Below are 26017 nucleotides of genomic sequence, written 5' to 3'. Positions count from 1 at the left end.
CTTCCTTCCCAGGGGCTTGCTCATAGAGGTTGGTCTGACTGATGGGGTCTTCTCTCCTATATTGGAGTTCAGGCTTCTTAATCTAACTAAAGCACCTTGACATGACTGCTGTTGTGAATTGGAGCTTTACTATATAAATAAGACTGAACTAAAGTGATTCTGTATCATTTCATCTCATTCTGCACAGAAATGTAACTGATTCTCTGACAAATTAAATGTGTGCTGATTAGCACGAGTCATTAATTAAACTGCATATGTCTCACCAGATTATCAATGTTTCATGCAGTCATGGGGACCAAAAAACATCACAGTGGAAAACATCACTTGTGGAAACACTACAGAGCACACTAACACATGAAAAATTATGATAAATCCTCTGTCCCAGTGCATGCTGGGAAGCAATCACACAAATCATTGCACGGTTGCTGTGTGTCTCAGAGAGCAGGTTTAGCTGAGCCCGGCTCTGCAGTTGTGTCTGCATTTCAAACCTCTGAAGCCCGTCAGATCTCTGTAACTGAACAGCAGGTTTTTGAAGCGACTGTCTTACTACGGGCTGTGCACTAATGCAGGAGGCCAATCACTGCACGTATGCACACAGGAATCCAGTTTAAAACCGTTGCATACATGGTGTGTGTATTCTGGGTCCGTGAGACCAACACGCTGGGATAAATAGCACAATGTCTCCTAGAAGAAAATATCCATAATAACTACTAAGATGGGAAATTGTATTTTTATAGTTCACAGGTGTGCAGAATTGAGCAACAGGCAGTTTGGGTTTGATATCATCTCATCCACATTACTGCTCAGCAGTTTAGTCGAGGAGTTCAACTGATTAGATAAAATAAATGCAAATGGAGCAAAATGTTAAACACAGCTCAACTTTTCTTGTTACAAATCCTCCATTTGGAGTTTAGAGAGACATGATTATTCTACCAGACAGGCTACAGGAGGAAACGTAATATTATGCAAAGAAACGGTTATGCAGTGGGTTATGATGGAACACAGTTTACTGATGATAAACAGAAAAACTGACACAGTGCCTGAAAAGTGACCTAACGCCTGTCAATGGTGTGACGGTTGGATATAAGGAGCTTTTCTTGTCCGTCATTTCAATCGAGTGACTTTTATACATGTTTGTAATTCCACCCCAAGATGATCTTCCTCAACTGTGCTGAACATAACATTTTATAGATGTCGCTTCTTTGAGTGAAGACAGTCTCGGCATCTTTTCAGCATCTTTTTCCTGAGGCGACGTAGAGACGGAGGTGAAACTGTCAGAGCTGATTACTGCTGCTGAGTTTAAGTCACTTCTACAGGATCTGTTAATCAATGTTTCTGTGCTCGCTTTAATGTGTGTAATCTCATCAAGTGTGACAGTCATCGTCTGTTGTCTGCTTTTGTTCTTATAACACCGGCTTTCATTCTGTACTCACAGAAAATACATTACTCTTCTCAGTGACACCTGTACCTGATTAAATAAAACGAAATGAAAGTGTGTGTGTGTGTGTGTGTGTGTGTGTGTGTGTACCTCCAGCTGAAGTTTGTGTTCTTTCCACAGCTGCTCGATTTCCTCCTGATGTTGCAGATTGTTCTTCTCTATATTCTCCTGCTCGCATCAACAGACAGATAAAGTACAGTCAGTCACAGAGGAACACTTGGAATCAAAAGAACTCAGAATCTGCTCAGCCGAGAAGCTAAAAACAGTAAATGTTGGCATTTTCAGTTTAAAATAATGATGCAAATGTGCGAACTTGACCTTTAAACTACGGAGGATTTGGAGGACGAATTGGTGGAAAAGTACCGCTGGTTTATAGGGTGACCAGCCAGCACTCAGCAGATACTGACCTCAGCCTCTTTGAGCCGTCTCTCGAACCATCCTTTGGCTCCCTCCATGGACTGGACCTGACTCAGCAGCTCCTCCACTTGGGGCTGTAAACCCTCCAGCTCCTTCGTCCGAGCCTGAAAACTCACAAAGCATATCGTGAACTTGTGCGATAACGACTCTGCTGCTCGTGTTATACGAGACATCTGGAAGACACACATCAGGAGTTTTCTTTTGTCTCCTTACCCACTTTCACCTCCTGTGTGCCTCTTTACCTTTTCATCTCTAAGCTGCTGTCGGATTTCTTCCTCACAGCGATTCTTGTCTTCATGAAGTCCTCTGAGCTCCTTCTCGTATCGAGCCCTGACTGCAAGAACCTGAAAGAGAGGAGGAGACAGAAGAAGAAAATGAGTCAGGCAATACAGAGAAGAGACAAACGCAAAAAGGATTCACTAAATCTGATGAAAATTTGTGGCTTTTCTTTATTTTTGCACGTTTTAAAAACTAAAAACCACACAAACAAAAACAGATGAAAACAGATTAGCGATAATTCAAAGCAAAGAAACTATATAGACATGTAGAGAAACCAAACAAAGAAGAAAACTGTGATGGATAAAAGCCATTAAAAGCAGCAGATCCATGAACACTCGCCTCTTTCTCGTGCTGCAGTTTGAGGTCTGACAGCGCCTCCTTGTGGTCAGACTTTTCCTGGTTCAGCTGCATGGCCATCTCATCCAGCATGGCCTTCCTCTTCTCTGCTGTCTGCTCACACACAAACAGGTGTAAGTGTGTTTACTGGTTCAGCTGGTTTGTGTACAGACACCATGTGGCACTCTGTGTGTTGTTGTTGTTTATGTGTGTACCTTCTTAGCCTCGTCCAGCTCTCTCAGCAGTCTATCCTTCTCTTGTCCTTCTTCGGTTAACTGCTCCAACAACTTCCTGTTGGCAAAACTCGACTCCTGAAGGACGTAAAGCGAGAGAAGCAGAAAGCCACGTGTAAACAAACAGCTGGAGAGTCGTTTATATCGGCAGAACGAGCTGCGATAAAACCCAAAGGTTAAACAAACCACTGACTTTACTGGTTTAATCTACCTGCAGCTGGGAGTTGAGGTCGTCCCTCTGAGCCAGCAGATTCTCCTGTTCAGTTCGTCTCTGCTGCAGTTCGCCCGTCAGCGCCTCCTGCTGCTCTCGCAACAGGTTCATTTCCTGCGTCTTCACCGTCTGGATCTACAAACACATTTCAAACACTTTATTTCTCTTTACAGTGTTCACTTTTATTCCTGAACAACTCTTTGCAGTACCTGTCCAACTTAAACACGTACATGTACAAGAATGTCCTGGACAGATAACAACTGCCAGAAAATATTAGATAGAAAAGAATGACGACGACAGATGATTAAGATGAAGCAGAGAACAGTACCACAGGTTAAATAAGATGTAAGTTGTAGGATTAAATCATTTGGCCTTTTAGGTATAACAATGGCATGAACCCCCACACACAGATCATTTATCTACATATAGATCCATGTCGGAGGTCCATCTCTATAGGCCACCCACATCAGCTGACCCTCTTTTATATCCCTTCAGGCTGTAGGATTACACCCTTTGGAGCCACCACGGTGATGGCTGTCTAAGCAGACTCTAGAGTTTGTGCCACTGCACACTTCTGATTGGTAGCAGCCTAGCTGCAATTTTCAGCCACTAATTCTGATTAAACTTGTGGTGATTTCCAAAAATCTGTTTGCTCACTGTAAGGTATTTCAAAACATTCATTTCAGTTTTTTAAACATAACATTGTCCAGTCCATTGTTCAGAGAGCGAACTAGCCGCATTAGTAAGACCCAAAGCAGTGAATCTGATAAATACATTTTAATTTCCAGTTTCTTTGACAGCAGTCATGCTCTCATGTTCTAAAGCAGCACAGCTCCACACGGCCAGGTTTTGTGTGAACATCACTGAAAAGTAGCTTTCAGCCATTTAAGCCGTTTTGCGTGTGCGTGTGTGTGTGTGTGTGGGGGGGGGGGGGGGGGGGTCTCAGAGGAAACACAAAAAACATTTTATTACCATGACAAAAGTTCCTGGGAGAAAAATGTTTTTGGTACTTTCAATAAAATTACAGCACAGTGACTTTAAGTGAGAAAAAAGCAGAGTGTAAATGTATACTTTGGCTTTACAGACCACACAAAGATTTGTGTAAGTCAGCAAATGAATTGTTTCGCCTGAGAACAGAGGATGAAGCATTTGGAGCGTCTCCTGAGTCCAGGTTTCTAAATTTAAGAACTTATTTAATCCTACAGTGCGTTTTGTATTGGACTTAATGATTTCACCGTCTTAACTGTTTTTTGCAATTTTCCGTTCTAAATCAATCTTCCAGTTTGAGGCTAACGTGGAACATCAGAGCACTTTAACTGTTGCTGGGTCATGAAACCATGCTCGTCAGTGTTCAAGACTGTCGTCAGCGACAGTGTTTGTTCACTGACGGTACGGACATCATAAATCCCGCCCCTTCTTTTTTTTTTTTTTTAGTTAAAGTGGTGACACTGAGGAGTGCAGCGATTTTTTAAAGCTCAACTATTTTCAACTTGTTACCCGTTTATGAACAACAAGTGCACCAACTCAGTCCTGCAGTTTCTTATGGACGTGACGAAAAGTGCCAACGTAAACACGAATGATGATCACGAGACCTTTTCTTTAGTTTATGATGACACAAACAAGAGTCACAGGACACAAATTATACTTTAAAGTAAAAATTTTGTATTGATATGAATAATCCGGTGAGGTCTATGTCATTGACAATGGCAAAAGGCCTAATCTTTACCTCTGAGGCCCAACAGTATGCCATCAGAATATGCAGCTTTTACTTTGAAAAAGTATTTCTCCAAGTCTTGGGATTTGGGTGGAAAAATTCTGACTGAAAAATCAAACACTATTTAGAGTTTTTCTTTCTAAAAAGCATTTAAGACATCAAAAGGTGAAGATGTTGCCCTCCAAGTAACCTGAAAACCTAACATATAACACAGTTGGTTCCTGATTCATTTTCCAAAATAAAGTGTTTCAGAATGACGACAAAGAACAACACGAACAGATCTAATTCAGGCCAAAGGTCGTACATTTCATCAAATATATATCTTGCTAGACACAAACAAAGAAAGCAACATGGACCATGGATGTGAACCCTAATGAGCTACAGCTGAGGTTACTGACCTCCTCCAGCATCAACATTTTCATTACATAAATCAGAATTAAAGCAGGAACCTGCTGGAAAGCAGGAAAAATTGATCATCATGATTACTTTGAGGAGCTCTAACCAACTAATCTCAGTCACCGTAACCAGTCACTCTCTACTTAGGCTTCTGGTTCAGGACATCAACACATTCTACTCAGCATACACAGTCATGTTACTTTATTTTTAAGGGGATTAATCTTAAAAAACGCCTCTAGAAAAGATTCTAGGAATCAAAGTTCATTTCAGGACCTCAATCTAATGCTAAACTCTACATGAGGAGTCTAGGTCAGGAAATAATTACCTGTTCAAGAGCGCACAGATTAGTCCTCAGAGCACTGTTCTCCTGCAACACGTGTTCCACACTGACATTAAAGACAGCTGCTACAATAACAAACAGGTTCTAGATACTCTCTCTAAAAAAGCTAGTCTAGATTAACTGCACCTACCATCATTAGTAGGGCAGCCCTCACAGATCTATCATCTAGTTTCCTGCAAGCGCTTTGAATTTTACACTTGCACAAAAGATTTAATTTAAGCCTCTCTAAAGTGTTCTGTTGTTAGCACTCGGTGCAGCAGTATGTAGTTTAGTTTTCAAGATTCACATTAGTCCAGAAAACCAAGCTAAGGTTAGGGTCCTAGATGAGGGCTCTACTCTAGTCTAAGATATAAATACCTGGTCAAGCGTGCACAGATCAGTCCCCAGAGCACTGTTCTCCTACAAGGTGAGTTACAGTTTGATAGTGTGTGAGTAAAGTGTTCTGGATGATCCTGTTCAGGGTCAGATTTACAAAAGCTCACGTGAAATGACATCAATTACAAAAAACAGTAAGTGGTTCAAACCAACGTTTTGAGGTCAGAATTACATAAATCATTAAACTTCTTTTTGATTGGGCTGTCTGTCTTTAACCTGTAACCAGTAAATGAAGCTATTAAACAGCTGAAGCTGAATGCTCGGAGCATGACACGGTTTTCTTTGCATTAACACAGCCTGATCCAGTGTTCCATATTATACATATACACATATACATATATGGAACAAGTCATTTACAAGTAATTCTTGTAACAGCAGTTTATTCTAATAAGCAAAATTTCCTCTTTTTTGTAAGATGCTAATATTTTGTAGATTTTTCTTAACCTTTAAAAAAGCTTCAGCTGCTTGGTTCGCACGGCTCTGATCTTTAACTACTTGCTTTGTGTTAGCATGGTCCAAGTCCAGGTGCTGCAGAAAATCACAGTAATGTGAATTTATTTTTCCACTTGACACATTTTTGTCATTTCTTTCTAAAGCAACAACTGGGATCAGGTAACCGTTGTGTGATTAGTAGCAGCGTGATGGTTTTTGAGGTATTAATGACTTTTTCCTCATTGGTCAGTGTAACGTTCTTGTCAGTTTCTCTAGTACACAGAGATGATGTACTGTCAGGGTTATGGTAATGTTCATCAGTTTTATTACATGTTAAAAGTAGCTGGGTTAGTGCTCAGAGATGACGTAATGCTTATGAGGGGTTCTCCGGGTTTCATGGCCACTAAGTTAGTGGCGTTAACTCTCTCCATGCTGTGTAACGTTTATTACCTGTTCTAGAGCGGCTAGGTTTGTCCTCAGAGCATCGTTCTCCTGCAGGATGTTGTCCACCTGTTCCTGACTGACTGCACTCTGACTGGCTACCTGCAGTGGCACCAAACCACCAGCAGGGGGCGTCAGAGGGGAAAAGATAAGATAGGAAAGAAACCAGTAAAGAGCAAATAAAGAAAGTGAGAAAAACAAAGGCAATATAGGAGATAAACAAAACAAAAAGAACACAAACAAACGTGAGAGTGTACAGGTAAAGAAATTTTAAATGACAAAGATGACAGAAAGAACAGAGTCGAGGATTAGAGAAGGATAAAGCAGTTCAGAAACCCACAGAGAAATACCAGGAAATTCCACTACCAGAGTGAATTCCAAAACATATTTCTACTTTATTAAGAAAAAATCATCTGTATTCAGGAGCTTTCTCCCTCCCACCATCTCTCATTTCATTTCCTTCATTTTAAAAACCTGTTTTTGGTGAAAACGGATTCTTTTTAAACATTTATATCACTTTGGCAGAGAAACAGCTTCACACAGAAGTGAAAGAACCGAAAACAGTCAGCTTTAATCCAACTCCTACAACCTTCACACTGTTTCCTCCCTTGTCCCCTTTTCCCTCAACCTTATCCTCTTCGATTTAAAAAAAAAAAAGAAAAAGAAAACTGTATTCTAATATGTGTGTGCAGAATTTGGATGTGGACAAATATCTAAATAAGAGCGCCGTCATGTCTTTATATGTGTGTGTTTTACTGCATTCCTGCTGCGCCTGAGACATGGAAATATGTTCAGAAGTCTGCCTGTCTGTGGCAGGATTCACAGACCGGGAACGATCTCTGACTCAGTGTGTGTGTGTGTGTGTGTGTGTGTGTGTGTGTGTGTGTGTGTGTGTGTGTGTGTGTGTGTGTGTGTGTGTGTGTGTGTGCGCGCGCGCGCGCGCGCGCATGCATTACCTCGTCTTTCAGTGTGTGCAGAGCCACCTCATGTTCCTTCTCTTTGCTCTGTAGCTGCTCTCTCAGCTCTGACACCGTCTGAACAAGAAAACACACAAACACAAATGATTACAGTTTATAAAGTAAAAAGTCAAAGTTCATAACGAGGCTGAAATGATCGTTACAGAGGAGAAAACAGAACAGAAAGAGACTCTTTCACTATGTTCACAATGACATGTGAAGTGTGCAAACTTTGGAATTAAAAGTTTTTTTGTTTTTTGTTTTTGGACTCGTACAGAAAATGTGACGTCACGTTTAAATGAAAAACAGCATGTATGTTTTATTAATGGATGTTTTAATTATTCAGTGTGTCCAACGGATTCAGTCTGAGTCAGATTCTCCAATAACACCCAAAGGTGTTCAACAGACGTCAGCCACAGACATGAACTACTTTTCATGATACAAAGTCTGTGATTTTTAAGTCCAAACAATGACGACATGGTGTGTTCTTAAACAAGTCCAAACTTTCATCACTGTGTAATTATCTCAGCAGCACACTGATTCTTTTCTTTGTTAGATAAGACCCAAAAGTATTGTTCTGCTTTCACTTCAGACATAACTGAAGAAAACTAAACAGCAGCAATATCTGTGGTGTCATTAAAGCTGGGCTAGTTGGTATCTAGCTACAGAGCCATAGCTAGGATAATATAAACACATTAACACAGCCAAGATGGAGGATGAACATTAAAGTTTCCCCCCTTAATAAAAGCTATTGTGGTGGTTCCAGATGGACAGAGACAAATGAAATCATAAGACAGGAAAAAAGCACTAAAAGAGGACCAAACTTCAGTCAAGAGAACATCTGTGATGATCCATCCACAACACCAGGTTAGTCAATAATATGCTGCTGCGTGGTTTGGATTACTCGTTATGAACAATTCCTGCTCCTCAGCTTCATGTCCCCACTGAACTCTTAGTTAGCCTCAGAAGGACAGTTTTCTGTAGAGCTTAGCTATTTGGTGTTTGGCAAACCGTGAGCCCATGTAGCACAGTTACCATCCATCCATTTTTAAAAACTGAGCTTAAAGATGTGCTGCACATGAATGGTGCTAACAAAAAGCCAGAGAGGTGGATTATATTAAAGACAACAAGATACAACACATCACAACATGTTAAACAGACAACAGCCTTAATGAATGTAGTAGGAGCTCGGACGAGGTAGCAGGATTCAAACGTCATCACTTAACCAGGAATATGGAATATTTTGACACATCTATCATGTGCTGTAGCGCCCTCTATGGGCTGTAGTACCCAGAGCTGGTATTAACACAGACTATGTGTTTATCACACCTAGAGGATGACTGATGATGGGCTGATACGGCCCATTTTTCAACAATCTGCACATAAAAAATTCATTTCAGATAGAAAGTGCTTTGTTTGTTTTCAGTGGTTAAACTTACACCACACAACATCGAGCAAGACTTCCTGTGTTTAGTTTTTTTGTAAACTTTTATCGGTGTACATAAATAATTCCAACATGGTTATTTTTCCTTGTAGGAAATTACCCTGACTGGGGAAAGAATCATAGAGGAGCTGGGGGAATGTAGATAGTAATGGACTGGTGCGATTTCTTAGCGAGATCTAACCTGATTGGCTGCCATGAGGTCCGTCTGTAGTTTCTGGACACGGATATTCATGGCCTTCAGCTCTTCTTCTTTTCTTTGGTTGATCTCATCGATCTTTGTCCTGCAGAGAATCAAAACCACAAAAGGTCAACATTTCCATAACAAGCAGCGCATTTAAAGGGGAAAAAAAAAAAAAAGCACACAGCCTGAACCGTGGACATTAGAGCCGTCAATACACTAGTGGGAGTAAGAGCAGCGGGGTGACGGCAGTCCTGACCTGCTGTCGTTGTACAGAGCCTCCTTTTCTGTCTGCAGACGCTGGAAACTGCAGGAGAACAAAAACATAAGCTTTAGTTTAGTTGCCCAGAACAGATTAACATTATGGTGAATCTGTTTCCAGACCGGGATATATATTTTTTAAATCTTCACCTCTACTCAAGTACCTTTGATTCACAGTTTAAGACGATCCTTATTCATTTCTTACTTGGCTGGGGTTCTCTCTCTCTAGTACTGCAGGGTGTTCTACCTACAATATCCAGCTCCTGAAGCTGATGGCTGCTGTGAAGGTTAAGTGAACTGAGCCACGCCTGAAGCAGTTTATACAGCACTGCTGCTACATTACTGGCCGATAACTGTGTGTCAAGAAGCTGTGAATGTGACTGCGCTTAGGTCATCTCACCTCTCCTGCTTCTTCTTTAGCTTGTCAGACAGCTGCAGGACAAAGAGATGGAAACAGCATTAAAAAGCTGCACCTTTAATAGCCAATATCAGCTCACTGGCATAGTTACTGCAAAATAAATCTCTATTACACAGTGGTTGTGTGTTGTCAGCCCTGAGAAGATTTACCTTTGTTATTTCTTCCTGCAGTTTGGTGATTTCAGCCTGTTTGGACACCTGGAGGCAGACAGAAAGCAAACGTTCAGTCAACTGAGGAGAGAGACAGAGAGTTTTCTTCCTACACTCACAGCATGCTCAGTGCTCACTTTATAGATCCTCCTCACTTTATTAAGTACACCGGTGCAGGCTAATGTCCAAAGAGTCGAAAAAGTATTGCTCTGAATTACATTTCCTTAACTTTTATTAATCAAAGTGAACTTATTGCTCCTCTGAATGGATGTCTCGTCTGTTCCTAGACCAAAGACGGTAACTGCAGTCAGAGTTTTGGTTCTTGGAAGTCCGAACACAAAGAAACTCAGTTTGCAGCATCACGATAAGTTTTTCCAAAAACCTTTGAGCCTTTTGGGATTACGTGCAGCTCTTTCAGATTCATTTGCTCCCATTAACAATTTTACCATCAAGGTGATATGAAAATAAGGCCCAGGTTTAAAACTTTAATAACTCTGGTTAAACAGATAACCCTGCAGCAAATATTCACAAATGATTTTCCAAAAGAAATACAGTTCACATATTAAAGTAATCTTAAATCACATTTGGGCGATGAAAGTGGATTTTGACAGGTGTCATGTGACCAACAGATCCTTCTGTTATCGAAACCTTTAAGCTGAATATAAACAGTGAGAATCTGGAATCATGAAAGATCTGTGGTGATATAATGTGTGAAAAATCAGGAGAGTGTCAGAGATTTAATCAGAACATCTCATAACGCACTTCTACCACGATGCGCTACGACTGAACAACCAATAGGAAAGCAGCATGACGATGACATGCTGATGAACTCGACACCAACACTTTTGGAAGAAAAAAAAAAGAGCAAAACAAGTCAAACAGTCCAAACAAAGCTACATGTTTGGAAATCCAACAAAAAAGAAAATCTAGCTGAGCTGTGGCAGCAGAAACGTGTTTATATGATGTGGAAACAAAGGCTATGAGAAGTGCAGCCTTGTGTCCAAGCTCAGGGTTCACGTATCAATCACACAGTCATCATCCACCAAACAAAAATCATTTCTAGTGTGGGTGACCCTGACAGAGCTAGCAGCAGTTTTCAAAATCAAAAAGTAAAAACAGAAACCTAATTTAATGACACGTTAACAGCAGACTTGTGACTTTGGCTCAAATTGTCAGCTGTGCCTGCTGGCTGATTTGAAATGCACACTGTAACTCTTCTGTTTAAATACTTTCAAGCATCTGGGTGAAAAGCTGGACTCAAACAGGGGCAGCACACAGCGTTTTAGCTGTTTTGGTTTACAGCACGAACACTCTTGATCGTGGCTCAAGAGTTGGGCGTTCGTCTTGTAATCGGAAGCTTGCCGGTTCGAGCCCCGGCTCCGACAGTCTCGGTCGTTGTGTCCTTGGGCAAGACACTTCACCCGTTGCCTACTGGTGGTGGTCAGAAGGCCCGGTGGCGCCAGTGTCCGGCAGCCTCGCCTCTGTCAGTGCGCCCCATGGTGGCTGTGGCTACACTGTAGCTGCCATCACCAGTGTGTGAATGTGTGGATGACTGTGTATAGTGTAAAGCGCTTTGGGGTCCTTAGGACCAAGTAAAAGCGCTATACAAATACAGACCATTTACCACTCGAGATGTTTTGTCCCCTCCTCCTTAGTACTCATTTGTCAAACCTGTAATGTTCAACCAATTTAAAGGTCAAGAAATCACAATCATCTTCAGGCATGTTTCCCATAAAAAGCCTCAGTGGGTTATCATCAGCGGGTGAACGCTGAGGAAAGGACACAGTCGTCCGTTAGTCACGCTGACATTTCACCGCTGCTCTCCATCTGCCGTTTATGTTCCTGTCATGAATTAATTAGTTTCCTCTCTCACTCACGACATACAGCCGTTTCATCTGCCAACATTTAGACTTTTTTATTCTTTGGGCTTTTTGGATAAGTGGAAGTTAATTACACAACAGATCGAGCAACATTACACCACAAAGAAGCAGTATGAAAAAGAAGTAGATGTTACTGTAATATTTTATGTTGTCTAATATTTAAACGTTATTCCTGTGTTTACTGCAGAATGGAATCAATTTTAAAATTTGATCCGATGATCTGCTGTGATCGGCCTGGAAATACGATACGTTCGGTACAATACGTCAACACGTTCATCTGTGAATATTCTCATTTGAGATTGCAGAACCAGAGAAAATACTGAACCAGTCCACATGTGGAGCTTATGGAGTCCAGTAGCAGATGTCCACAGACTGAGACGTCATATTTTTGTGTTGTTTCAAAGCCAAAAACTCAGGAGGAGAAATTTCAGGAGTTCACTCTCAGCTAAATCCATCAAAAACATGTTTGTTTGGCTCAGTGTGGGATGCTACCTAAAATTAGCTTGCTATGGTATTATCGAACAATAATTATTGATTGTTACTTCAAAGTTATTTCTGGTAAACATGATCCAGTGTACTAATCGAGCCCGCAGTGTTGGAGCAGCCTCCTCGTGTAAGCATCCATGTACTTCTTAGAAGAAACACAAGTGAAGGTGAACTAACGCTGAGTTATACTTCTGCACATGTCCTACACAAACATTGGACAATAAAACAGGAAATTATGACCTGACTTTGGTTTGCTCATTTAGATTTTACAGAGTAAAACAGTTCATTTTAAGTAGATTTAGTTGCAATTTTTTTCACTCTGGGGAAAGTTTTTTATCACTTTAGACTTTTAGTGAAGTAAATATATAAAGGAAGTACTCGAGTAGAACTTACTCTGATATATGTGAGTGCAAATGTGTTTTGTGAGTTTGTTGTGTGCATCTGTACCTCCAGGGTGTGGATCTGCTCCTTCAGCAGCCTCTTCTCCTCCTGCTCGGTGTTCAGGGCCATCTCCAGCTCTGGTCCAAAGCAGTGAGTTATTGGACAGAGAGCAGCCGACCAGCCTAGCGCTGCCTGCTTAGCTACAATCTTCTCTACGCTCTTCTCTGACAGGCCTAAAGGGGGCGCCGCACACAGCAGGGGCAGTCCGTTAGGCCAGACACACACTACACCAGCTCCTCACTTTACACGCCGTCTGAGAGGTTGGGTTTTTCTTTTGTTTTGTTTTTAATCTCTGGAGGAGGCAGACAGAGTCGGAGCCCAGGATTTTCCGGGTGAGCTGCAAAGTCAAACATCAACTGCTGCATCTTGTGAGTTTGCGTTCACTGACAGCATGCTTATATGAACTCTGCAGGTTTTCACTTTCAGGTCCATTTGTTTGTAGAGAGGCGGCGTCATCCAACATTGATCAAAACAGAGAACAGCAGCGCAACATTTCTTCACTTCACTTATATGTTACCAGAAAAATAACCAGTGGTAACTTTGACTCACAGGCTGCTGCAAAATACAGCTATTTTTTACCATTTTCAGTATGATTGTCTCACACTAATTATGTATTGAAATTAATAATCACTTGTTCATATTACAAGAAATTCTCTGAGCGTCACCATAAAGTGCAGAGACTGCAGGAGTGACTGCCAAAAACAAAGATTTTATTTATAACAGGTGGAAATGAATTTGGCTCTGCAGCTCTAACAGGGAATACCTGCTCAAGCAGCCTCAGCTGTTATATCCACATTAAAGCCTAATTAATCTGCGGCTTCCTAACAGATTTCGTTGTTTTTCCCTGCTTCAGCTTGTAGTGTGTGTCTGCCCTGAGCCAGCTAGCTGCTCTGCACCTATAAAGCCAGCTGTGGGTTCACCTTACAGAAGCCCAAAATTCAAACTAAAAGACGGCTGTTAAAACACAGCGTGCGTTTGTAAGCTTGACAGATTAAAGCTTTTCTTCAGACCAGCGTGGCGATCAGGTTTTAGACTGTTTTCCTTTCAGCTGCTGGCTTCAGGTGTAAATCGGTTTATAAAGCTCGCTGCACGAAGATGACCTTATTAAAGTCTGAGCTGCCATTTCCATTCACACACAAAATAAAACCCATTTTGATCATCTTCGTGCAGCATGTTGATACAGTTAGTTTGCATGTAATGTGGTAATGAGCACATAAATAAAGATAGCTCAAACGCTAAAGCCCACATGTTACACCTAAAACCTTGTGATATTCAGCATTATTCTTCTTGTCAACAAACCCCCAGATAGAAAATAAGAACCAAATCTATCAACTCAGAGCTCACTGCTGCTTCAAAGATACATCAGCGAATCACACTGCTGTTCAGGCACCTTCATTACTACCAAGACAGGGAAAAAACACTCAATCAAGTGTTTTTAGAGCCAGTGTGCTCAAAGCTGAGAGGCTCCAACAATTAGAACGTTCAGTAAAACAGATTAAGGTCCTGTTGCACAGGGGCTGCCAACTGCAAGAAAAACCCTGAATACCATCAGAAAATTCTCTCTTTAACTCAAAACTCCATTTGACATCAAAATCCAGTGTTTATGTTTCGAGGTTTATGTTAAGTGGAGGCAGAAAGCAAAGCTCAGTGTAACCCACTGTGGAGGATAAATCCTGTCTCTGCATGTGAAGCTCATACGGTTCATTGAGCTTTAAGTACGTCATGGTAATTTTTTTAGGGCAATAAAAGTACTTACAGTGAGACAGACACCATTTCAATACTTTAGTCTTTAATTATGTAATAAACAGCATATATTTTAAATGCTATTCTTCAGGAAGTTACTAATTACCACATGAAAGAACAGGAGTTATTCCTCTGAGTGGAAACACTGTGTGAGCAAAAGAGCGAACTGTAAACTCACCGTGTAGCTGTTTCTCCGTCTGCCGCGGCTCAGGCTCCGCCTGAAAAACAGACAAGGGAAAAAAAACATACTGATTACAGTATAGTGTACTATAACATGTGCACACGTGACGGGACAAAATATTAGAAGCACTCAGTAAACTCTAGTCCAGCAGCACTACATCAGGTGACTCGCACTAAAGTTGAAACAAGATTTCAACTTAAAAAGATTAAAGCACCTTCTTCATCATAACTAAACTGTAAACTTAATATTTGAGGATTTTGGATTTTTGGTCAAAGAATATATTTAATCTGAACGCATCATCTTCGATGGCTGAAAATATCACAAACATGCTGCATCGGCTGTGTCTTTGACTTCCAATCACCTGTTCCAGTCTCTCATTGGATCCTCCTGGCAATGACTCCTCCCCTGTCCCTGTGACATCAGAGACTCCATTGGTACCTGCTGATCCGTCAGTCTCTGTGGTCGCACTCTGGGTGCCCTGAACGGACGCCTGTCTCTGCAGCTCCTTGTCGAAGCGCTCCTGCAGGGCTGGAGGAGAATTGCAGCTCACATCATTCATTCAGTCATTCATTTCATGAAGGACTAACAGGAATCACAAGGTTTCCACAGCTGTACTACAAGCCCGGCGGTCACTGCGCCCAGGTTAGCTTCATAACTTTTTACATGAAAATGTATTAAAACCTTTAAAAAGGGAAATAAATAACCAGGCACAAGTTAAACTCTAAACCGACTTTACTTGTTCATCTGTCCATTTGTCACAAATTATTTGTCACCGTATGTGAACGAGGTCAACCGTGAATGCCTGATGTTGCAAACATGCTGTGATCAACCAGATCAGTAAATGATGTCTGTCTGGCCAATAAGAGCTTCTACCTAAACTTCAATCTAAATAAAGAGCATCTAAAAATCACACCCACGTACCGACAACGTTCCCCAACACACACAAGTTAACTCTCACAGTGAGAACATTAAGAATTTATGAGTATGATGACAATGTTTTTGTCCATACCTTCAGTCATCAGTACACCCAGCTAATTACACACACTGCTAACACATGTGCTGTTTCTCCATCCGTACAGATTTATACAAGCTCGTCTCATCAGTCTAGTTTCTAGCATCCTTCTCTGAGTCCTGTTTGGGGTTTTGTTTCATACAACACTTCTCCTTTCAAAATTACCTAATTTCCTCAAAAATCACTGGTCAGTTAAAACTGAGGGCAACAGACGAAAATGACTAATGTTTGCATATGTCAGCAAATGTTTTATGATAAAGGCCTTCGGTGGACGAAGAGTTGAGTTTATATTGTAATGTGTCAGGAAGGTTTATGATTACATTTTTTTAAATGATGAATTCTAAACCTGTGAAAATTAATACTTATATGTAGAAAAACAACAGTAGCCTCTGTCTGTCTCCTGAACTGCACAGAATACGACGCTGTGGGGAGTTAAAGGAGCTCTATCCACCCCCAACACTGCTTACTGCGTGTCAAAGTCTTTAAATACACTGCTGCTGATGCAGGAAGAGAGAGAGAGAACACAGGTGGGCGAATATCAGCTCGACACCTGAAGATAAACTGTCAGATCGTGATATTTTTCCTTTACTTGTCTTTGGCTCTACACACCTTCAGGACGATTTTTATGTGACAAAAATATTAAAATATGAGCCTCTAAAACTGCAGAGATGTCACCTCACCCTTCATTTTCTTCTGGAGGGTGGAGTTTTCTGCTTGGAGGCGGAGCAGTTCTCCATCCACGGGGCTGGATGCGGGGTTAGGTGGGGGGCTGGATGCAGAGGCTGCTCCTCCTTCCTTCTTCAGGCACTGATTCTCCTGCTCCAGCTGCTCGATCTGTGTACACAGCTGGAAAAATAAATGTTATAATGTTAAGATCACAATAATGATATGAAGCTTCTACAGTGCCTGAACTACACACAAACACTCAGACTCACCTTGGAGAGTTCAGCCATCAGTGTGCTGTTCTGTAGTCTGAAATCTTCCTCCTGACTGTGGAGTTTCCCCTGAAGCATCTCATTCTCACTCAGCAAAGCATCCACCTCCTACACACAGAGAAATAACACACAAAATAATACATTCAGAATAAAAAGCTGACTACAGGTTACAGAAACTCCTACTGAGATCACTCACACAGACAGACTGACCAAACTTTCGTGGACAAATAAGATAGTAGTATTTTGACATATTGTTATATCTCTGTCATTTCTTTGCAACTAAACCATCCAAACAGTGTCGGGTGATTGAGTTTCTGTGCCAAACAATGCGACAGAAACCTAGTGGAACATGTTGCAGTCAGAGTGAATTAACATTTTCAGTGAAAACACTACAGTGCCAAAAATAGAGAAGACATCAGCACCAGGTGAGAATAAACACAAACTTTAAAACCACAGTTCAGTCGTACTTCAGGTTTTCTTCAGAACAGAGAAATGACACACGGCCAAAAACTAAACTCTTATTTTTCTGATGCACTTCCAGTTCACCTATTGCCTGAATGACCTTTAAACATTACAACTGTCACCAGAGAAGCAGAGCTTAAACTGCTCCTGGGATGTGACGGTACAAGAAGATGCGATGTTTGCACTGCAGTTTGTCTCAGTTACAGAAATAACCTCCAATTAGCAGATTATTGGTGATTGTGTTAGCATAATAAGGAAGCCATAAAGAATTAACAATGACAAAATAAGGAACAATTAAAATGACATAATTGAAAAATGTTTACACTAGAAATTCACTGAGGTAACAATTATCATCAAACAACAGCTTACCTGAGCTTTCTTACTCTTATTCAAGGCCTGAAAAGAAGAAAAGCAGAAAAACATTTAATGTAAATCAACAACAGGAAGAGATGAGGAAAACTCTTCGCTCAGCTTTGTTAGAAAATAAACCCCCAAATTCAGGTCAGCAGGTTATTTTTTTCCAATCACTCATCTACAAAAACAACTACATAGTAATAAAGTGTTCGTTACCTTCTGTGTTTTGACAAAATCTCTTTCCAAAACCACATTCTTCTGACGGACGGCATTCAGCTCTGAAATGCACCAGGACGACATTTAATTATAGAAAACACACGTTTCCTCTTCATTAAAGTTTTACTGCTAACATGGGCCAATCAAATATTTATCCGATGAATGATTTCATGTTCGTTAGTTGAAGTGGAGTCTGTACATCGACTGCATTTAAAGCCTGCTTGTATCCGTGAATGTCAGGGGGCTGGGGGTAGATTCCCTCCTGTAGGTTTGCGTTTTCGTAGACCGTCTCATGTTGTGTTATTTTATTCTAGTGAAGGACCCTGCTTGCTTTCCTGCAGGCTACGCTGTGATATGTACACACTTATCTGTGTGCAATTTATTTTGTGTGAATATGTACATTTTAAAAAGTGGGACAGAAATAAAAATACCATCACTATGATTATTGGACCATTCCACTTAAAATACTTCCCACCTGAGCCCCTCCGTGTATTTAACAAAGCCATGGAAATTTTACCTTCATACCATGACTATATTACAGAATGATTACGACCTAGAAGGAATTGTGGCTAGAGATGAGCCTGATATCAAAATGTAGGTAGAAAGAAGACCTTTCTACCTACATATGCTATCTTTTTTTTGTCCAGCCATGTAAATGTGTCTTTTAACTCTGAAATTTGTGGATATCCTTGTACTCATGGACCTATGAGGGCTTAAAAATGCTGGCAAAATAAGGCCAGAAGTTTTTGACCCAGATCTGTGCACTCTTGAGGGCCTGTTACTCAAGGCACAGATTCATTTTACACAGGACGGCTCCAAGTTAACTACACCAAAATCCTTACAGTGTTTCCAACTACACATGTTTATTTTATGACTTTTTAAAATCCAGCTAATCCCAGCCCTTTCTACACAAACAAAGATTCATCTATCTGGTCCTGTAATCCTGGAATAATATGCAGACGGACCTGAAACGGTCGTAAACCGCCCCACAGTTAACAGTTTGCATCAGTCACTTGTAAACCCTGAGACAAAAGCTTCTTGGTCAGTGTGGTTTCTCTGAAACTTGCAACAAAATGAGTTTGAAGTCATTTTGACCTTGACCTTTTATTTTATATTTCATATAATCTCAATGTTGTGTTCTCTCTCATGCACTGTGTGACATTTGCACTTGTCCTCTAATGTCTCTTATAGTGTCTGCTGCCCCATTGGCAAGGTCGCTCTTGAAAAAGAATTTTAATTTCAGTAAAACTTTCACCTGGACAAAAACTGCTCAGGTGGAGCAGGAAAACTGGTTTTATGCTGTGGGTCTTCTAATCCGTGTTTTTAAAAATTCTGTTGCTTTAAAGAGCCTCTCGTGTTCTTGTGGTAATTTCAAGTGTTGATAAGATGAAACAGCAGGAACAAGAAGGACAAAGAGTGAAAGGTTTTACCTGCCGTGTTCTTCCTGAGATCATCAGACAGCTGGTAGTTCTGCGTCCGCAGCTCCAACAGCTGGGCCTGCACAAGCACACACACACACACCAGTATTAATTTATGACCGGCTTTACTTAGAAACTGCATGAATCATGTTGTGTTTTTGATTGGCCAGTAGGTCAACTGAAGATGAGCTTATTCATCTTTTTAAAAACAAATCTAACATGTAAATAAACTGATTACTGTAACAAGCAGCAGCATGGTGACCAGAGATCACTGAATGTCAGCAAGAGGCAAAATAACCACTGGTGATGCACAGGTGGTCCCACCCCTCCCCAAAGAGTTAAATACCTGGGACTCCCTATCAGGTTTCAGAGCTGAAGATGCCCCTGAGATGAGAGATGAAATGTCTTCATGAACCAAGAAGTCCAGCTGCCTTCAACTGAAGCACTTAACACAAGTGGATTCGTAGTCGGATCCATCCCAGATATCCAGTTTCAAGAGGGTGACATTAAACACCCTGATCTTGAAGCTTTGTAGCAGGACTTCGCAAACCAACGGGTGACATCATGGCAGCTACACCCACCCAAAATGCTGTTTATGCTCATTATAGAGCACTCTATTCACTTGCCTAAATACACTCACTGCTGACACCAAAAAACACAACAATGACAGTTCAAGAAGTCCAAAACCAGCTGCTGACAGCAGTGGCTACCTCCATCTTTTAGAAAGATCTTTCTTCCTAAATATTTCATAAACAGCATGACGTTCTGAGGGGACCCACCTTACTGTCCCAGAGGGGCCTTACAGCTGCATTTAAAGAAATAAAAAAATGCGTTTACTACAGTATAACAGCTGTATTAACGGCTTTTTTGTGGTAAATATATTTGAACTCTTCCCTACTGCTGTTTACCATGTGTGAAGACAGTCAAGATTCCTGTTCTTACACCTCGTGCAACAACAGAGAACGACTCTATTAAGTATATAGTCCTATTAAAGTAGTCGGGGAGGTCAGTGGTTAGTATGTTAACAGGTGTTTGCGCTTCCCGGCCCTGTCTCCGATACAGAGGAGCCCACGGCAGCTTGCCTAGGACCCCGTGACTCTCAGCAGGGCGAGAGTCCCGTGAATGCTAACATGTTAGCCCGCTGTCAGATAGAAATAACGGTTAGCACCAAAAATGCTACGCTGTGCTTTTCTTTACAGGGGGGGTGTAAGCTAGGCTAAGTGTTGAACTGAGCTCTCTCATTGTGTCTGCTTCCTCCCCTTCTTAAGTATATCGCCCGGAGGCATGTCAAAGCTCTGGCTGCCCGTTACCTTCCTGCCAACGTTAAATGAATAATGTCAGCCGAGCTAGCCGTTCTAACCGCTCCCACCTAGCAACGGCTCACGATTAGCAGACTGGGCAAACGCCCCTGGCAGTGATGCTGCACCGCACAGGTGTTTTTCACCACACTGACACCTACACACCAAAAGAACAATCGCCGTAGTTTTTCTCACCTGCATCCGGTGGAACTCCTCCTCGGACAGAGCCTGCGACATAGCCATGTTTACCTTCCCTGCTGCTGCGAGCTAGCAGGCTAAGCTAGCGGAGGAGGAGACGCAGCAGCTGACACAGAGGAAGAGACAGGATGGAGGTTTCACTCTGACGCAGTTTCTGAGAACCGAGCAGCTGACAAAGAGTAGCCGCCATAACAGAGCGCTCACTCTGATGCTGTTTCCGAGAACCTAAGAGAAACCTCGATCACTCAAATCACATTTACTCAAGACCTGCGAATATTAAGAGGTCAGATTTAAATATATGGAGATATTTCCATATAAATGTCATGAGAGATAACGAAATACGAACTTTTGTTTTAGATTACGTACTTTTGTTTAACATTCAAAGGCCAAATGAGTGATGCTTTTACAAAATAATTCCAGTAAATAAATTTAAAAACCTTTCGCTCCCAGCTTCTCACATGTGAGGACGTGCTGTTCTTTACTTTCTGAGGTTCTTCATTACAGATTAACTCTGGGTTTCCTTAAGGCTGTTGTTTGAATACTGAGCAAAACAAGCACTGTTAAGGTGTCATTCTAGGTTTTGGACAGCTGTAATAGATGTGCAATGGTGAGCCAGGGTCATTTCATTACTGAATTAATAAATGAATAAAGAAAATATCACATCCAGAGTAATGGGAATTAGTTGTGTATGTGGCTTTTAATGTATTCATATTTAATTATGTTAATATGGACCAAAATTGTTGAGGAGTGTTTCCAGCACTCACTGAAGAAGGTAAAAGGGAGTCAAACCTGTTTCTTGCAAGGTGTCTCAGTGTATTTGGTGGTCTTTGCCTCTAGTGTTTTTAGGGGCTGTAGCTCAGGAGGTAGCGCAGGCCATAAGGTTGGTGGTTTGAGCCCTGGCATGCCAAATATCCTTGTTAGATAGAAAGCACTTAAGGACAGGAAAAGAAAAATGCTTATATGAGTGTGTGTGAATGAGGTGTGTTCAGGTAGAACAGAAAAGAGCTACACAAGATTGCCTCCAATTTATGTGAGAGTGGTTATTCAACTTTTGAACTACATAAGTTAGATCTCTATCTAGTAACCTTTCCACGCCTGTTCAGCAAAAAGTAGAATTAATCACGTGTCCATCACAGTTCAGTGTTTTTGAACACGTGCCTATATCTTTCAGCTTCAGACAAGGCAGTGGTTTCAAATTCCACGTCTGTCAACACTTCTCTATCAAGATTATCTATCTCTGCACGCTGTCTGGTGAACACACAGGTGAAACAGGTTGCCTGATTGCATACATGGGTATGCAGCCTGTGCCAGATTACTCACTAGCTGTGTGCTTCAGGAAGGAAATATATTTCTGTAACACACCGACGCTTTAAAATTCAGTGAAGTAACCAGTCATAAAGTTTTTGTATTTCTTTCAAACTGTCCACATACTTCCTTGTTCTTCAGTTCAGACAGGGAGAGAGAGAGAGAGGCTCAATTAGCTGGTGTTAAATTATTAACTGACAGACAGAGGCAGAACTGAGACACAGAGAGGGAAAGAGAGAACTAAGAGGTAGAGAGAGAGAGAGGCTTATTTCAGTTTCAGTTTTGGCTGATCAGCCTGCAGCCAGGAGAGGAGAGTCAGTGAGGCGCACGAGCTCGGCTCAGGTGTTGGGTGCTACTTGACTCGACATGGAGCTGCTGCCCTCGCTGCTGTCCAGACTGAAGACAGTCGATTCCAGGACTGTGGATCAGGAGTACAGTGTGAGTGTTTGTTTTCATTCCTCAGTTTATGGAAAAGCCAGTTTGAGAGCTTTCACATCCTTGACAATCTAGTCCAACGTCTTATTTGTCAGAAAAGCATTTATAGAAATAAAAGTGCAGTAATAACGCACTGTGAAGTTCAGATAACGATTGAGAACAGCTTGAGTAACTCTGAGGTCGTGCTTGAGGTTAGGTTTTCTCCTATATGCCACATTTATACGCAATGCACAAACTTCTGTATGTTGTGGACCTTTAACTTCGCTGCTTTTCATCTCTGTCAATGACTTCTTTTATGTGCTGTGCTTTCCTGGAAAAACCTGCCTCTAGTTTCAACTCTGACCCACCTAATTAAATGAGGTGCAGCCAATAATCAGATAAACTCAGTCACGTGAGGCTGGTGTGTGTAAAACATGCAAAGCTAAATAGGTCGAGTCTAACATGCACACCATGTTAGGTTGTTTTCAGACTGCGGATACTCTTATTTTCTAATCTGAACCGAGTCACACTGGTACCTTACCCGAACAGTGAGTGAAAACAAAAATGACGTCTCTTTTTAATTTTAGTATGTTATTAAGTGTATGTTCAGCCTCAGAGGTCAAACTCAGGCCAAGAAAATACTAAAAATAATTTCCACTGGATCACAAAAGCCACAGCAACTGTGAGCTATCAGAACATGACAAAGAGACGAGACTCACTTCTGTAGGCGTTTCCAGGTTAATGTTTTACCATGATCATACAAACAGACACACTTATGGTAATGGTACCAGCAAAGCTGTAGATGGTCCAAATCATCATGTGCCAGATAGACACTGACAGAATATCCACTCATGCTCCTGAAAAAGCTGCAGGAACTAGATTTCTATGCAGGTGGCCAGTTTGCATATAAATTCAATCATCAGCGTCTCCTGTGGAAGTCGCTCCTGTTTCTGTGTCGTTACCCTTTCTCTCTCCCCGGTCACGTCCCCATGTCTGTCTCCCAGAGTTGTGTCTCCATCATTGTCTGTTTTCCCTGTTTGTTCCATCAAGTTTGTATAGCCTCTTTTTTCCATCACTACCTACTTGGATCAACTCGCCAGGGCGAGCTGGACTGACCAGTTTTCCATTACAATCAAGTGCCACCTAATGTTCGTGGTCATTGTCACAGTAATGCGGCCGAGGGTCCTGTGATGGTATGCAACACGAACGCTACAACAAAGGTGGATGCCAAGGTGTCGATATACCTGCTGGTCAGTCTTTGGCTTTTTGTCAGACTCGGGGATCAAGGCGTTGTTTTTGGGGGGGTTTGTAGTAAATTCCCTCATTTGTGGCTTTCAGAAATTTTAACTTGTCCTCCATCTGCATCTTCTGGGTCCACTTTGTGCTCTGTTCATGAATGAACCCGACCCCACTGCACAGTGTCCTTTATCCTGTTGTCTTTCCAAAGTGGCTGCTTGGATAAGAGACTCTTTAAAAACGTTGTGTAATGAAGCTTCAAAGTCACATAAAATTTATGTCCAGAAACAAATCCAGTGTAATTATAAACTTAAATATCAGGTAACTGATAATTTTCCATTTTACTGTTGAATCAAACAAGGAAGCCTGTTTTTGCTAAAACAAACTGTTGACATTGTCCAACTATCTATCATCTTATTTCTCTGTGAAACTAAAACTAAATCCTTATTTTATAACATAAAACAAGAAGGAAATGCCTTTTATTTGAGAGGACTGGCTAATTTATTTTACACCAGCAGGACGTACAATAACTCGGACTATAAATGCTTTAATGCTGTGGTCAGCCTGAAAGTCACGTATGTCGCGTGAGCGCTGACCTTAAACTGCTCAAACTGTTTTACATTATTTAACATGTCAAACCCAACGTCCCTCTGTGGTGGAACAGCAGACGAGTGTCTGAAATATCAATGCTGAGAGATTTCCACCTTTGCTTTGTCTGCAGCGCAGCGCGGTATTTGCTAATTAAGATGAGATGTTCCTGACATCAAACTGATGCTGTCCTCTGCTCTCAGGCTCACTGGTCAGAGGAACATCCAAACAATCCTCCTGTATTCAGGACGGTGTTGTCCTCTAAATGTGTGTTATTTATCTTCATACATTTAAGTACACATTACAGCTCTTAGTCGAAACGATGAAGCATGGTGACATTGTGTAGCTGTTCCTGCTGAGCTGCAAGGAAACTGCAGCTTTCTGCTAATTTTCTTTAATTTTATTGAAACCGTGTTTAATGTTAGGTTAATCGGTGTGCGGCATATTTCATAATCCAATATTTAAAATGGTCACCCTGCTATTGTTTTCCTGTCTCTTTATATCAGAGTACAGTTCACACCTTTTAGGGCCTTTTTTCTGCTACTTTTTAATCGGTGCGTGGCTGAGTCACATGGCCTGATCGGGCATTACATCCTATGTAATTGGATCGAGTGAATAGTGATGTGAATTCACATGGCGCTGCTAAATTAATTATTTTGGGGCACAAAACGTATTTGTGTTCAGGTTAAGAGGCCTGTCACTTTGCCGCTGCTGCTCTGCTCACATATTTCTGAGAGAAGATTAATTTAAACTCACGGTGAGGTTAGAAATGAGCAGAAACAACCTGCGGAGTTACTAAAAGCAGAGTTTAGTGTCAACATTACACTGAAACCATTCACCACAAAACATACGCACGCACGCTGCTGTGTTTTCTTCAGGGGCCATGACACGAACTCATGTTCATTTCCTGAACAGCTAACCTTGGACTACAATAAAAATCCATCACACTGTGGAATTTTATTCAAACCAAACATGTGAAAATGAAAACTTAAATTAAGTTTAGGTGTTTTCCTTTGTTTGTGCCTTTGTAGCTTTATATTAGCGATGAAGTACCAGTAATTAAACCTAAACACTGGTTCAAATTTATTTTGTCTTCCTTCTATTTTAGAACTTGGTTTCATTTTTAGGTCAATATTCTTAAAATATCCAACATGAGCTAAGACTTATTTTGTGACATAAATTTAGCTTAGCCTAGGTTTCTGTTTTTGTAGCTTTTGTAGGTAAACCTGTTATTTGTCTCAAATTTGTGTGGTTTTATTTTGGATAATGACATTTAATGATGCTATTTTTGTCTTTCGTGTGATTAAATGACAGCAGCAGAAAACATGAAGCTACAATTTACACACGTCTATACAGACTACAGTCTTTTTATGAAGAAAAAAAGTGTTTTTCATGTAATATAGCATTAAATGAGGTGAGCATGCTCTCAATGACAATTAAAATCATTTAAGATTAAATGACGATATCTGCTTCACTCTAGTAACCAAGACTGCTGTGTTTGAGTGACACGTTAAATTATCATATTGCAAGGCTGAGTGATTCTTACAAAGCCATTTTCCAAGTATGTGAGCAAGGCTCACAGGGTGAATATAAGAGCAGTAACGCAGCTGAGTCTCCAAAGCAGCATCCTCCGTGCCTCATTATAATCTTAACATGTCCCAAAAAAAGAAGGGAAAAAACTGTCTTTTGATTCTAAGAAATGTTGATTCATTTCTTCTGATTTTTCTTTCACCGAAAAAAAAAAAAACACTTTTCATAGAACAGTGTGTAATACTCATCCACAGAACACCAGAAATAATCTTTACCCCAAAGAGAAAGAGAAGTGGGATGCA

The 26017-nt window shown here is 41.1% G+C and overlaps 2 protein-coding genes across 8 annotated transcripts in view; one reads left to right on the top strand and one right to left on the bottom strand.

Annotated features, from left to right (window-relative positions):
• The window catches only part of gripap1 (GRIP1 associated protein 1), a 45689-nt gene extending 24912 nt beyond the window's left edge, over positions 1 to 20777 (bottom strand). Inside the window, exons 1-22 of one of the 5 annotated variants that reach the window (XM_084916426.1) lie at positions 20640 to 20777; positions 19159 to 19225; positions 17729 to 17790; positions 17528 to 17554; positions 16697 to 16804; positions 16442 to 16607; positions 15111 to 15277; positions 14747 to 14786; positions 12832 to 12998; positions 10019 to 10066; positions 9852 to 9883; positions 9450 to 9497; positions 9194 to 9293; positions 7569 to 7646; positions 6622 to 6714; positions 5722 to 5763; positions 2915 to 3049; positions 2686 to 2781; positions 2474 to 2584; positions 2098 to 2199; positions 1846 to 1959; positions 1529 to 1606 (exon numbers count right to left, since the gene is read on the bottom strand). In XM_084916426.1, the coding sequence (XP_084772552.1) occupies positions 1529 to 1606; positions 1846 to 1959; positions 2098 to 2199; positions 2474 to 2584; positions 2686 to 2781; positions 2915 to 3049; positions 5722 to 5763; positions 6622 to 6714; positions 7569 to 7646; positions 9194 to 9293; positions 9450 to 9497; positions 9852 to 9883; positions 10019 to 10066; positions 12832 to 12998; positions 14747 to 14786; positions 15111 to 15277; positions 16442 to 16607; positions 16697 to 16804; positions 17528 to 17554; positions 17729 to 17790; positions 19159 to 19225; positions 20640 to 20687 (1929 nt within the window). In that variant the 5' untranslated portion in view covers positions 20688 to 20777. The remainder of the gene's footprint in view (positions 1 to 1528; positions 1607 to 1845; positions 1960 to 2097; positions 2200 to 2473; positions 2585 to 2685; positions 2782 to 2914; positions 3050 to 5721; positions 5764 to 6621; positions 6715 to 7568; positions 7647 to 9193; positions 9294 to 9449; positions 9498 to 9851; positions 9884 to 10018; positions 10067 to 12831; positions 12999 to 14746; positions 14787 to 15110; positions 15278 to 16441; positions 16608 to 16696; positions 16805 to 17527; positions 17555 to 17728; positions 17791 to 19158; positions 19226 to 20639) is intronic. The other 4 variants (XM_084916428.1, XM_084916427.1, XM_084916430.1 and 1 more) reach the window with 4 other exon arrangements.
• Positions 20778 to 22053: 1276 nt separating this feature from the next.
• The window catches only part of ptpn18 (protein tyrosine phosphatase non-receptor type 18), a 32460-nt gene continuing 28496 nt past the window's right edge, over positions 22054 to 26017 (top strand). For 2 of the 3 annotated variants that reach the window (XM_084917319.1, XM_084917318.1), the window contains exon 1: positions 22054 to 22385. In XM_084917319.1, the coding sequence (XP_084773445.1) occupies positions 22314 to 22385 (72 nt within the window). In that variant the 5' untranslated portion in view covers positions 22054 to 22313. The remainder of the gene's footprint in view (positions 22386 to 26017) is intronic. The other variant, XM_084917320.1, reaches the window with a different exon arrangement.

This window comes from Perissodus microlepis, chromosome 20 (genome assembly GCF_051167445.1).
Source record: "Perissodus microlepis isolate ML-2025 ecotype Zambia chromosome 20, ASM5116744v1, whole genome shotgun sequence".
Classification (NCBI taxonomy): Eukaryota; Metazoa; Chordata; class Actinopteri; order Cichliformes; family Cichlidae; genus Perissodus; species Perissodus microlepis.
The sequence above is the reverse complement of the archived record's forward strand: the minus strand, read 5'-3'. Positions and strand labels throughout refer to the sequence as shown.